Source organism: Chanodichthys erythropterus, chromosome 8, assembly GCF_024489055.1.
Source record: "Chanodichthys erythropterus isolate Z2021 chromosome 8, ASM2448905v1, whole genome shotgun sequence".
Taxonomy (NCBI): domain Eukaryota; kingdom Metazoa; phylum Chordata; class Actinopteri; order Cypriniformes; family Xenocyprididae; genus Chanodichthys; species Chanodichthys erythropterus.
This window is the reverse complement of record NC_090228.1, coordinates 10,812,616-10,825,217: the sequence shown is the minus strand read 5'-3', so window position 1 is coordinate 10,825,217 and position 12,602 is coordinate 10,812,616. Positions and strand designations below refer to the sequence as shown.

The 12,602-nt window shown below is 34.5% G+C and overlaps 1 protein-coding gene across 1 annotated transcript in view; it reads right to left on the bottom strand.

The window, feature by feature from the left end:
- Positions 1–12,602, bottom strand: part of tmem178bb (transmembrane protein 178Bb) — a 100,948-nt gene that overhangs the window by 47,472 nt on the left and 40,874 nt on the right. The window contains exon 2 of the mRNA XM_067390966.1: positions 2,276–2,389. Coding sequence (XP_067247067.1) covers positions 2,276–2,389 — 114 coding nt within the window. The remainder of the gene's footprint in view (positions 1–2,275; positions 2,390–12,602) is intronic.

Below are 12,602 nucleotides of genomic sequence, written 5' to 3'. Positions count from 1 at the left end.
GTGTAAATTTTGTAAACGGTAGTGAAATCCAGTGTCACAACTGTGGCTGTCAGACAAAAAGGAAAAGAGCAGAAGAGCTTGTTGTACTGTAGGCTTCCTCAAACTAATTCTTGTAGAGCTGTTTTTAATGGGGGGGGGGGGGGAAACTAAAATAAATGCCTAAAATAAAATGATTATTATGCATTTATTAATTTCAACTTCTGGCCTTTGCATGAAACGCATATTGAGTTAAACATTTATCGGTAATATTAAGTTAAAGGATTAGTTCACTTTCAAATGAAAATTAGCCCAAGCTTTACTCCCCCTCAAGCCATCCTAGGTATATATAACTTTCTTTTTTCTGATGAACACAATCGGAGATATATTAGTAAATATCCTGACGCATCCGAGCTTTATAATGGCAGTGAGCAAGATCAACAAGTATGAAGTTGAATAAAGTGCCTCCATCCACATCCATCCATCATAGACATACTCCACACGGCTCTGGGGGGTTAATAAAGGCCTACTGAAGCCTACTGTGTAAAAAAAAAAAATCCATATTTAACACGTTATGAAGTAAAATATCTAGCTTCCAAACCGCCTTCCGTAATCGACTTACGAAGAAAGTGTAAAAGTCTCGCAGTTCAAAAAACTTACGCTACGTCCTATGCCTTCCCTATTCAACTTACAGAAAAAGCGTAACTGTTTTTTTTTTCTGCAATATGAATACAGAAGGCAGTTTGGTGGAAGCTAGATATTTTACTTCATAACTTGTTAAATATGGATATATTTTCTTACACAAACGCAACGCTTCGCTTCAGAAGGCCTTTATTAACTCTCCAGAGCCGTGTGGAGTACGTTTATGATGGATGGATGAGGATGGAGACAATTTCTTCAGCTCATACACGTTGATCCCACTCGCTGCCATTATAAAGCTATTTATTAATATATCTCCGATTGTGTTCATCAGAAAGAAGAAAGTCATATACGCCTAGGATGGCTTGAGGGTGAGTAAAGCTTGGGGTAATTTTCATTTGAAAGTGAGCTAATCCTTTAACTATTTATGTCTAATATTTGTTTTACAATATTTGTTTTATTTTATTTACCAGCAAAATTGGTTTATGAATAGTAAATATACAGTGGCATGAAAAACTACGTGAACCCCTTGCAGAATCTGTGAAAATGAGAATTATTTGAATAAAATAAGAGGGATAATAAAAAATGCATGTTATTTTTTGTTTAGTACTGTCTTAAGTAAGATATTTTACATAAAAGATGTTTGCATTTAGTTCACAAGACAAAACAATAGCTGAATTTATTAAAATAACCCCATTCATAAGTATGTGAACCATTGATTCTCAATACTGTGTGTGGTTACCTGATGATCTACGACTGTTTTTATGTTTTGTGATGGTTCTTCATGAGTCTCTTGTTTGTCCTGAGATGTTAAACTGAGCTCTGTTCTTCAGAAAAATCCTCCAGCTCCTGCAGATTCATCTGTTTTCAAGCATTTTTGCATATTTGAACCCTTTCCAGCAGTGACTGTAGGATTTTGAGATCTTTGTTTTCATACTGAGGACAACTGAGGGACTCAAACAAAACTATTAAAAAAGGTTCAAACATTCACTGATGCTCCAGAAGTAAACACGATGCATTAAGAGTCGGGTGTGAAAACTTTCACTGTATCACTGTATCTTTGAAATCAAACCCTCAAAAGGTGGCATGTGTAAAACTTTGTGAATGATGGGCTTTACAGTTTTACTGAGCTTCCTGTGGGTCAGATTGAATACTAATGGCCCACTCTCTGTATTAGAACATTTTCCCATCACTTCTCTGTTAAAGCATCTTCATAATTTCCATTTTGGGAAGGGTGGAAACAGAGCAAAAGTGGGTCAACAAGGTACATCTGACTTTGAGATATGTACCCTACTTTCTCCTTCCACAAAGCAACAACAAATCACCTCATCTATATCTTTATGTCTACTGAGAGCTTGCCCGAAATAAGTGAATGAAATTACAATGTGTTGCTTTACAACTTCCATATGTGACTTTGAATTGATCTTCGCAAGTAGGGTCTGAGCAAATGAGATCACTAGATCGGGGATGATTACTGTTTAATTGTGCTTGTCCCAGGAGTAATGGTTAAAATATACACTGATTTGTACTATGAATGCACCTTAGACAAGCTAACATGGCAGTTTGAGTTAGTAATTCTCCAGCTGTGTATTTGTAGTCTCCCTCTAATCACAGTAGTGGCATTTCTTAAGTGCATCTTCAAATAAAGCCATATACTCACGCAGAGAGTGCCATTCATCCTGACGTATAGTCTTGGTGATGTTGTAAGAGAGATTCTTGGGTATTGTGGCTGAGGAGTAGTGGTACTTGATATAGGAGCATCTTGCAATGGACCCTGCAAGTAGAGAAGTAGAAAAAGAAGTTTTAAGTACTAGTAAAATAAGTTTTGCTCATGAATGAACAGACAACCCAGAAATGAACTGTGCATATGATGAAATTTAAAAATTTAATTCAGTAGTTTAAAAAAGTTTTTCTTTTTTAAAAAGAGTAGCTCAAATATTAGTGGGTACATTTATAAAGTAATGTGTTACTATACTCCTTACATCAAAATAGTAATCTGATTACATAATGCACATTACTTGTAATGCATTACCCCCAACCCTGCTGACAAATATAACAAGATACCATCAGTCAATTTATTGCATTTTCAAGTAGAACAACAATAGACTCTATTGATTTCAATAAAGATAATATATTTTGTCTTTATTTCCCAGAAATACATCCCACACACTCCTGCTAGAGATTTTAATTTCATTTCACTTTATTTAGCATGATCAGAATACAAATGTTCACACCTTCGATTTTTGTGTTTTTCTCCCTTTTCCCCTTCTTTTTGAGAAAGTACAGATCCAATTTTTTTAGCATCCCAGGAGGCTTTTTCAGCATTTACAAAGTTGTGCGATTGTGTTTCTCTTTGTTTCTAATCAAACAGTAGCTTCCTGTTGTGTCACATCTGAATTCCTTCTGTTTTTTTCGGTGTATTTTGAGGCTTTTTGGTCAACAGCATATCTCTCAAGCTTTGAAGAATGAGTTATGAGGCGTCGTGTCTGAAATTATTTCATTTGGGAGCACGCTGAAACACGTTTGAGAATGATATGGCCTTTAGAATGAGGCCTTCACACATCCTCCCCTTTAGACAGGAAGATGATGTGCTCATGTGTCTTCAGAGCTCACGCACATGCACTGATCAGCAGTGAAAAAGGGCTGACAAAGATAATAATACATATTTCTGTGTCCTAACGGTACACGCCAGCAATCATTCCAGCTTGCACTATTGTCCAGGATATCATTTCCTGTTGATTATAAAACTCTGCAGATAGAAAATGGCAGCCTCTATCATCCAGAAAAGAGAATTATAGTCCCAATGCTCTACTCTGTCTTCCATTATCTCATTCTTCCAGGAACCACTAGGCCAGCTAAAATCTATGTTGTGTTACCTGGGGAAGTTCTAGTGTCACATTGATTAACAAATCATTAGTGTCACAAGTTGAAAATGGATACACTTGCAGTGGAACTCTACTAGTGTCACTGGTCCTAAAGTGGTGAGCCAACACGTAACCACATTTATAAAATTTTAAAATTGTGTGTGTGTGTGTGTGTATATATATATATATATATATATATATATATATATATATATATATATATATATATATATATATATATATATATATATATGTGAATTATATGTATATATATATTTCACATATATATATGTGAAAGCAATTTGTTTGAAATCTTTGCAAATTCATTAAAAATGAAAAAAATCACATATACATAAGTATTCACAGCCTTTGCTCAATACTTTTTTGAAGCACCTTTAGCACCAATTACAGCCTCAAGTCTTTTTGAGTATGATGCTACAAGCTTGGCACACCTATTTTTGGCCAGTTTCTCACATTTTTCTTTGCAGGACCTCTCAAGCTCCATCAGGTTGGATGGGGAGTGTTGGTGCACAGCCATTTTCAGATCTCTCCAGAGATGTTCAATCGGGTTCAAGTCTGGGCTCTGGCTGGGCCACTCAAGGACGATCATGGAGTTTTCCTGTAGCCTTTGTTATCTTGGCTGTGTGCTTAGGGTCGTTGTCCTGTTGGAAGATGAAACTTCCAGTCTGAGGTCCAGAGCTCTCTAGAGCAGGATGTCTCTGTACATTGCTGTATTGATCTTTCCCTCGATCCTGAGTAGTCTCCCATTTCCTGCCGTTGAAAAACATCCCTGCAGCATGATCCTGCCACCACCATGCTTCACTGTAGGGATGGTATTGGCCAGGTGATGAGCAGTGCCTGGTTTTCTCCAGCCATGATGCTTGCTATTCAGGCCAAAGAGTTCAATCTTTGTTTCATCAAACCAGAACATTTTGTTTATCATGGTCTGAGAGTCTTCCTGGCGGACTGTCATGTGCTTTTTACTTAAGGAGTGGCTTCTGTCTGGCCATTCTACCATACAGGCCTGATTGGTGGAGTGCTGCAGAGATGGTTGTTTTCTGGAAGGTTCTCCTCTTTCCACAGAGTAACGCAGGAGCTCTGTCAGAGTGACCATCGGGTTCTTGGTCACCTCCCTGACTAAGGCCCTTCTCCCCCAGTTGCTCAGTTTGGCCGGGCAGACTACTCTAGGAAGAGTCCTGGTGGTTCCAAACTTCTTCCATTTACGGATGATGGAGGCCACTGTGCTCATTGAGACCTTCAATGCTGCAGAAATGTTTCTTTACCCTTCCCCAGATCTGTGCCTTGATACAATCCTGTCTCGGAGGTCTACAGACAATTCCTTGGTCTTCATAGCTTGGTTTGTGCTTTGACATGCACTGTTAACTGTGGGACCTTATATAGACAGGTGTGTGCCTTTCCAAATCATGTCCAATCAACTGAATTTACCATAGGTGGACTCCAGTCAAGTTGTAGAAACATCTCAAGGATGATCAGTGGAAACAGAATGCACTTGAATTAAATTTTGAGTGCCATGGCAAAGGCTGTGAATACTTATGTACATGTGATTTTTTCGTTTTTTATTTTTAATAAATTTGCAAAGATTTCAAACAAACTTTCTTCACTTTGTCATTATGGGGTATTGTTTGTAGAATTTTGAGGAAATTAATCAATTTAATCCTGGCTGTAACATAACAAAATGTGTAAAAAGTGAAGCACTGTGAATACGTTCCGGATGCACTGTGTATATATAATTTTTTGTTATTTTTCTAATATATTTGTTATTTGGTATTACTATGTGTAGTGCCATAATATTTACACCTTGTGGGGATATCAATCTACAATGACTTACTTATAGGTGTCTTTGCATATTAAGGTGGGATAGAACTTTTTTTTTTTTTTTTAAACATGGCTTACACTGGGTTTAATGAGCAACTCCGCGAAGCTTGTAAGACAGATTGTTTTTGGCCCTATGCATCCCTGTGGAGCAGAGGCTGATTGGGTCAGCGACCGAGTGTAAACCAAAACCATCTTTCTTCCAGGCTGACCAGACAGTAGTGTTCCTGGGTATAGATTTTTTGATGGCCAAAGCCTGGGAGAGTTGAATAGATTTTAAATACTCCAAAGAAATCTTACGGCATAACAGAATGGCAGTTTAACTGAGAGCACAGTACTTACTTTATTTTTTTTTTAAATTTTAACAGAGTAGTTATTTTTGCAACTGTTTAATGCAATTCCTTTAACAACCTATCCTATATAATATGCACCTTCATTTTCTTTTAAAAACACATTTCGAATCTTGTTATATTCTGACCACTTCAAATAATTCCCGACCCCTAGAGCTATGTATGCCATATAAAAGATCTCATAACATTACAGGTTATATTACCTATTGTACAACTCTTTTTATTGAAGGTTTAAAGTAAAACCATCTTTTTTCAAGGCTGACCAAACAGCAGTGTTCCTGGGTATAGATTTTTTGATGGCCAAAGCCTGGGAGAGTTTAATAGATTTTAAATACTCCAAAGAAATCTAAAGGCATAGCAGAATGGCAGTGTCACTATGGGAGCACAGTACTTACTTTAATTTGGATGTGTGACTCAAATACAGAGTTGCTCAGTTCAATTAGGGCCATTGACTTGTGAACTTCCATCCCTTTTTACACCTTTAACATTGCATAAATGGTAGTGGATGCCTAATAGAGTGTTTGCTTTATGTCAAAAAAAAAAAAAACACTTTACAGAACAATTTTCATTAATGTTAAGCTACACTCCAAGCATATTTTCTGCAGTCCTACTATGAGCCAGTCAACGAAAGGTCACTTGGCTTCCCTTGACGCCTTGCGCTGTTAGCACCGGGACTGTTTTTGATCATTTTTGAGCGATGTTTTTTAGTTCTTTGACAGCCTGACTGATTAAATTTTTTCTTCGTTGGGCATCAAAGAGTAGTTGCTGTCTCTCCTCCTCTTTGTATATTAGGACTGTCAATCAATTTTAAAAAAAAAGATTTTTAAATATTAAGATGAATCTATTTAATCTCAGATAGCATATACAAATTTTGATGGCATCATGCAGTTGTTGCAGATTTGTCGGCTGCACATCCATGATGTGAATCTCCCATTCCACCACATCCCATAGCTACTTTATTAGATTGAGATCTAGTGACTACGGAGGCCATTTGAGTATAGTGAACTCATTATCATGTTCAAAAAACGTTATCCTGCTGGAAGTAGCCATCAAAAAATGGGAACACTGTGGTCATAAAGGTATGGACATGGTCAGCAACAATACTCAGATACACTGTGGCGTTTAAACGATGCTCAGTTGGTACTAAGGGACCCAAACTGTGCCAAGAAAATATCATTCACACCATTACACCACAACCAGCCTAAACTGCTGATACAAGTTTACTGTTGATACCCCCACTCCCCGCCTTCAGAAGTGACTTAATTACAATGAATAATTAAAAAACATTCAATAAATGTATTAATATAACGTATATATCCTTATTACCATGCTTTGTACTAATTAACTGAATTGAATAGGCAGTTCTAGGATGTGTGTATATGTATAGGGCTGCCTATTTAATTTTGTACAATTGTATATACAGTATATATAAAGAGAAACTCAGCAAGTACTATTTCTTTGGCAAACTCTCCTGTGCTGTCTGCTTTTCTGCTCATTGTACTAATCTAAATTCTGCAGACAGGGATTTGGGAGACTGGAAGACTCTTTCTTACTTATTCATGAATCTCCAGCCTGTCTCACTTTGCTTTAACTATCATAGAGTGATAAAGGACATTTTATATTTCTTTCTCTCTCTCTTTTTTTTTTCTTTTCCTGAAGGGTGATTTTTTTTTTTTTTTTTCCTGCAAGGGCATTTTTAGCTGTTTACTCCAGGATTAATCACTGCCATTATCCATAACGAATGTGTCTGCTCAGCTGAGTTTCAAAATAAATAAATACATTTTAAATAATCCATTTGCAACAACATTGCCAAATGAAGTGCAAAGACACCATCACAAAATTAATCACCCTTGAACATCATCTTTGAATTTCCTCTGGATCCTTCAAAATGTCACTCTGCCATTTTTCCAATGTCTTTGTCAATAATTCATGAGCCCTTCACTTTACTTTTTCACTCCCTTTGGCCAATACATGCCTCCTAATGAGCAAAACCTTTTTAAGAATAAACCTCCGATACACAATATCGACAACTCAGTAAGACAGGACTGTTCAACTTGAGGAAGGACTGCATGTCAATAAGGTAACAGATTACAAATACAATAGCCTGAATTCTGACTTGCTCTGGGATCAATGATGTGTGTCCAGTGTTCTCATTACATGTAAACTGGATCAATGTTGTGTGGTGTACCATAATATCACTGAGGTATAGGCAAAGTCATCAGTGTTGCAGCTTTAATATTGCAAAGAGGATTAACTTTATCTCCTCTTCTCTCAGCAAAATATACCCATTTAAAAGGGCACAGAGAGATTAATGTAACAAATTAATTTTAGGTAATATAAGATCAGAAGTTAATATGCTCTACAGGTAATTTTAAAATAGTAAATAACAAACCCATGTGCCATAATTAGACCTAATTAACTGTTTATATATTTAATAACTATGGATCCTTGTAAATATGTGCTTTGGAAGCTATAAAATTAATCAAATTGTTTATACACATACAGGCCTATTCAAGATTTTATTTTATTTTATTTTATTTTATTTTAGAAAAAATAACTGTCTACTTACCAAATAGGTAAATCAAGACATTATCAGTGTTATTTTAGTATTATTGAGCTACTTTTATATTTTTTTATTAGTTTTTATTAAAGGTGCCCTAGAATCAGAATTTGAATTTTCCTCGGCATAGTTGCATAACAAGAGTTCAGTACATGGAAAAGACATACATTGAGTTTCAAACCCCATTGTTTCCTCCTCCTTATGTAAATCTCATTTGTTTAAAAGACTTCCGGAAAACACTCGGATCTCAACATAACACCGACTGTTACGTAACAGTCAGGTTCATTAATATGTATGACCCCAATATTTGCATAATGCCAGCCCATTCGACGCATTAGACAAGTAAAGGCAGTATTAACGGCTGGATCTGTGCACAGACAAGGTAAGCAAGCAAGAACAACAGCGAAAAATGGCAGATGGAGCGATAATAACTGACATGATCCATAGTAGCATGATATTTTTAGTCATATTTTTAAATTGTCTTTCTAAATGTTTCATTAGCATGTTGCTAATATACTGTTAAATGAGGTTAAAGTTACCATCGTTTCTTACTGTATTCACGGAGACGAGAGCCGTCGCTATTTTCATTTTTAAACACGTGCAGTCTGTATAATTCATAAACACAACTTAATTCTTTATAAATCTCTCCAACAGTGTGTAATGTTAGCTTTAGCCCGTTAGCCACAGAGCAGAATCAAACGTAACTATCTAAATAAATACTTTACTCACATAATTCGAAGCATGCATACATCTAGGGCACCTTTAATATTTTGAATAGATTTTTATTTTTATATTTTTCATTTTAATTTTAGATAAAGTTTTAATAATTTTGTTAAAATAAAGTTAAAATAAAGGATTTTTTTTTTTTTACAAAAAATGAAAAAAAAATTGTTTTTATTTTTTTTTTTTATTTCAGTTTCAGTTATTTTAGTCCATCATCTAATCTATTTGAACATTTTTTTTTTTCTTTTAATTTCATTTTGGTTGCACACAAAATATTTTGCCACAGAAAGCAACATCTGACCAATCAGAATTAAGTATTTTATTTTATTTTTTATTTTGGGGATTAAAAAATATTTTGCCACAGAAAGCCAAGTTTGACCAATCAGAATCAAGTATTCCAGAGACCTGTGTAATAAATTTATACAAACATTTGACATACTTCAAATAATTGTACATACCCATATAATATTTAATATGTAGGGTTTTGCATGAATTACTTCAATACTGCTTTATTAGAGATTGGGCCTTCAGAGATTCAAAGCAAAAAACAAAAAAAGGCATGTCAAATTGTGGCAGTGGATTAATCTTGAATCTTGACCTCTCTGTCAGGAGATATTTGGCGTCATAGCTGCTGACTCCAGGAGTGTAGTGCGCACACTGAACTGAACCGAGGGCAGTATCCGTTAGTGATGTAGCTGTTTGCTAAGCAGTAACGCAGTTGTGGAGGCGAGAGTGATCAGGTGCCGGGGCTGATGTGATGCTTTTCATATTTATTTCCATTAATCATAAACTCCCCCCTCTGCTACAGGCCTGTAGCCGTGCTGCTGCCATGTGCTGCAATTCCCTTTGTTCATTGGTAAGCATTAGTCATCATTACGATGTTCCTGTTGCCTTAGTGTTCGAGTCAAACACACTGCTGAAGCTGTTTCTCAGAAGAATGACAGATAGTTTTGGTGTTTGTTTCTAATTATAGCCTATAATAATCTTCCCTTTTTTGGTGATACACTAAGCAAACTGATAAAAACAAGTGATGGTTTTATTTACCCCCCTTCCTAATACATAAAGGCAGCTATATATTAGTCCTGTTTATACTGTGAGAACATTAAATATTATTTCATTGGCTTGTGTACTGTCATGGTACTAAAGCTAAAAGAAATAAAATATTATCAGGAAACTTTAGATTAGGTTAACAGTCTCTTTTCAGCACTACTGAAGTAATATTAGATATATATTTTTGTTTATGTATTTAATATTTCTGGATCATTTGTTTAACTCTCCTTTGGAGGCTAAAATTTACCAAATAGTTTATTTATATATAATCAATACTATTTTATATTGTTTTATTTTATATATATTCAAGATTTTTTCTGTTTAATTGTATTTAACCATTTAGATTTATTTTCAAAATAATTTTATAATACTATATCATGTCATTATATACTTTTCACATTAAATATTGAGCTTTACAGAGAATATTGAATTACATGTACAAACTGCAGTGAGCAAGATAAAGTTGATGAGAAACTGTGAGGAAAAGATACAACATTAGCTATTCGGAAACTGTATGAAGATATTCTTTAATAAATAATTGTGATTACTCTCATTTCCAACCAGTCTTTAGAAAAGTAATGATAGTCAATTATGTAAATATTTAAACTATTTATCTATTTATTTTTGCATTTTCAACTATTTTTTTTTAGCAGTGAGGTTTTCTTTCCTCTAATTGCATGGTGTCTAAGAAAAAGCAGAGAATGAGTGTTGCAATTCATAAGACATTTGTGCACATGCAGACCTTTGTGACATAGCAAAAGATCAACAGAAGGCATGATATGAATGCTTTATCAAAGCTGGAGTATAAGCCATGCTTGACACTAACAGTCCCAGAGCGGCATTATCATCTAGCTGACTCATAGTGTTTGACCCGACACTCTGACAATCTAATTATAAATGTGCCTCATGGTGGTCTCTGTCCTTATGATCAAGATAAAGGCTGTTGATAAAGACTGAGAGAGGCTTTTGGCATAACTCTGTGAGTCAAGATTCTGCTTCACTCCACTGTGTGCCATCACCCACATGCATATGGACTTCAAAGATCCCTGTCATCATACAATCTGTTTTTTTTTTTCCTTTCCTTTGCCCCTATGCAATGGCTGACACAATGCATGTGTGGCTTTATTATTATTCAGTTAGCAACATTGCTGGAAAAGCACAGTGCTAATGACTGTGTTCATTCAAGTTAATTTCCCTTTGTTTTATGTTTATTACAGTTCAGTCAGTCTCTGTCCAAGCTAAGCAACACTTAAATGGACCCCTAAAGGGACATAGTAAAGGAAAAAAATGAGATGGAGGAAAACTTATTAGTCAATGCTTTTGTGTTCTCTCATAAAAATGTTTTGCATTCCACCAAGAAACTTTGCGTTCTCGCAAAGAACTCAAGAGGTTTTGCAAGCGAACGCAAAGTTTCTCGGGGGAATGCAAAAGTATTGACTTATTATTTTTCCTCCCGACATTTTTTTTTTCCACCAACATGTCCCTTTAGGGGCTCCGTAACTTTCAGTGCACCATCTGCTAACATAAACCATAAAAGTCTTTAAGTATAAAAAGAAATATGAATTGTGTAAAATTATAGTATTATTATTTCCAGAAAACAATAATAATAAATTATTATTATTTTTTTATAGAGCGTATTACATAATTAATTATGCAAATGGAATAATGTATTAACCAAGCGGCAAATACATGTTGTATAAAAATTAATATCAAAGCATTCATGAAAACCTGAAAATGATGGCATTTAATGTTACTATATAAAAAGATGTGCTGTACTGGTTTACTTTTGAAATTTTGAGGTAATTGTTATTAAATTGCTTATTAAAAAAAATAAAAATGTATTTATATATAGAAGATTTATATATTTAGAAAAAAAATATATATATACATTTTACATTTCTAATATATATATATATTAGAAATGTAAAAAAAATATTATATATATATATATATATATATATATATTATAGCAAAAAATTATATCAAAAATAGCTTTATATTTATATAATTATATATATATATATATATATATATAATATATATATATAAATTAGTATTTAATAAATCTTGTTTAAATATATATATTTTAATATATTTTATATATTAAATTATATATTGTTGACATTATTTGTCATTAATTGCTTATTTATTTGAATTGTTTTTGCTCTTTATATGTTTTCATAAAAAAAAAAAATATATATATATATATATATATATATAAATATATATATATTTATATTGTTGATGTTGCTGCTGTTGTTGTCTTTTTTTTTTTTTTTTTTTTAATTTACTGGTTCCCATACTGCCAACAAATTTTTTTTTAAATAAAATAAAAATTGTATGCTTCCATACTAAAATCCAAACGCAAAAATGTTCACACACACTTTAGTCCAGAGCCAGGTAGCATGTCTCCTGGCTCTGAGTGTCAGAGTGTGCCCACTCTGTTATTCCTCCAGACCTGTATATCGCTGGCAGAGACAGGCACGTGGAGCTGCCAGATGGACGCTGCGGTGCAGTACACGCCCTGGCCTCATTTATTTGGTGACCCAGATTGCGGTCCATCCCTCCCCAAACCCAAACCAGGCTGGATTAACGGCGAGAAACACC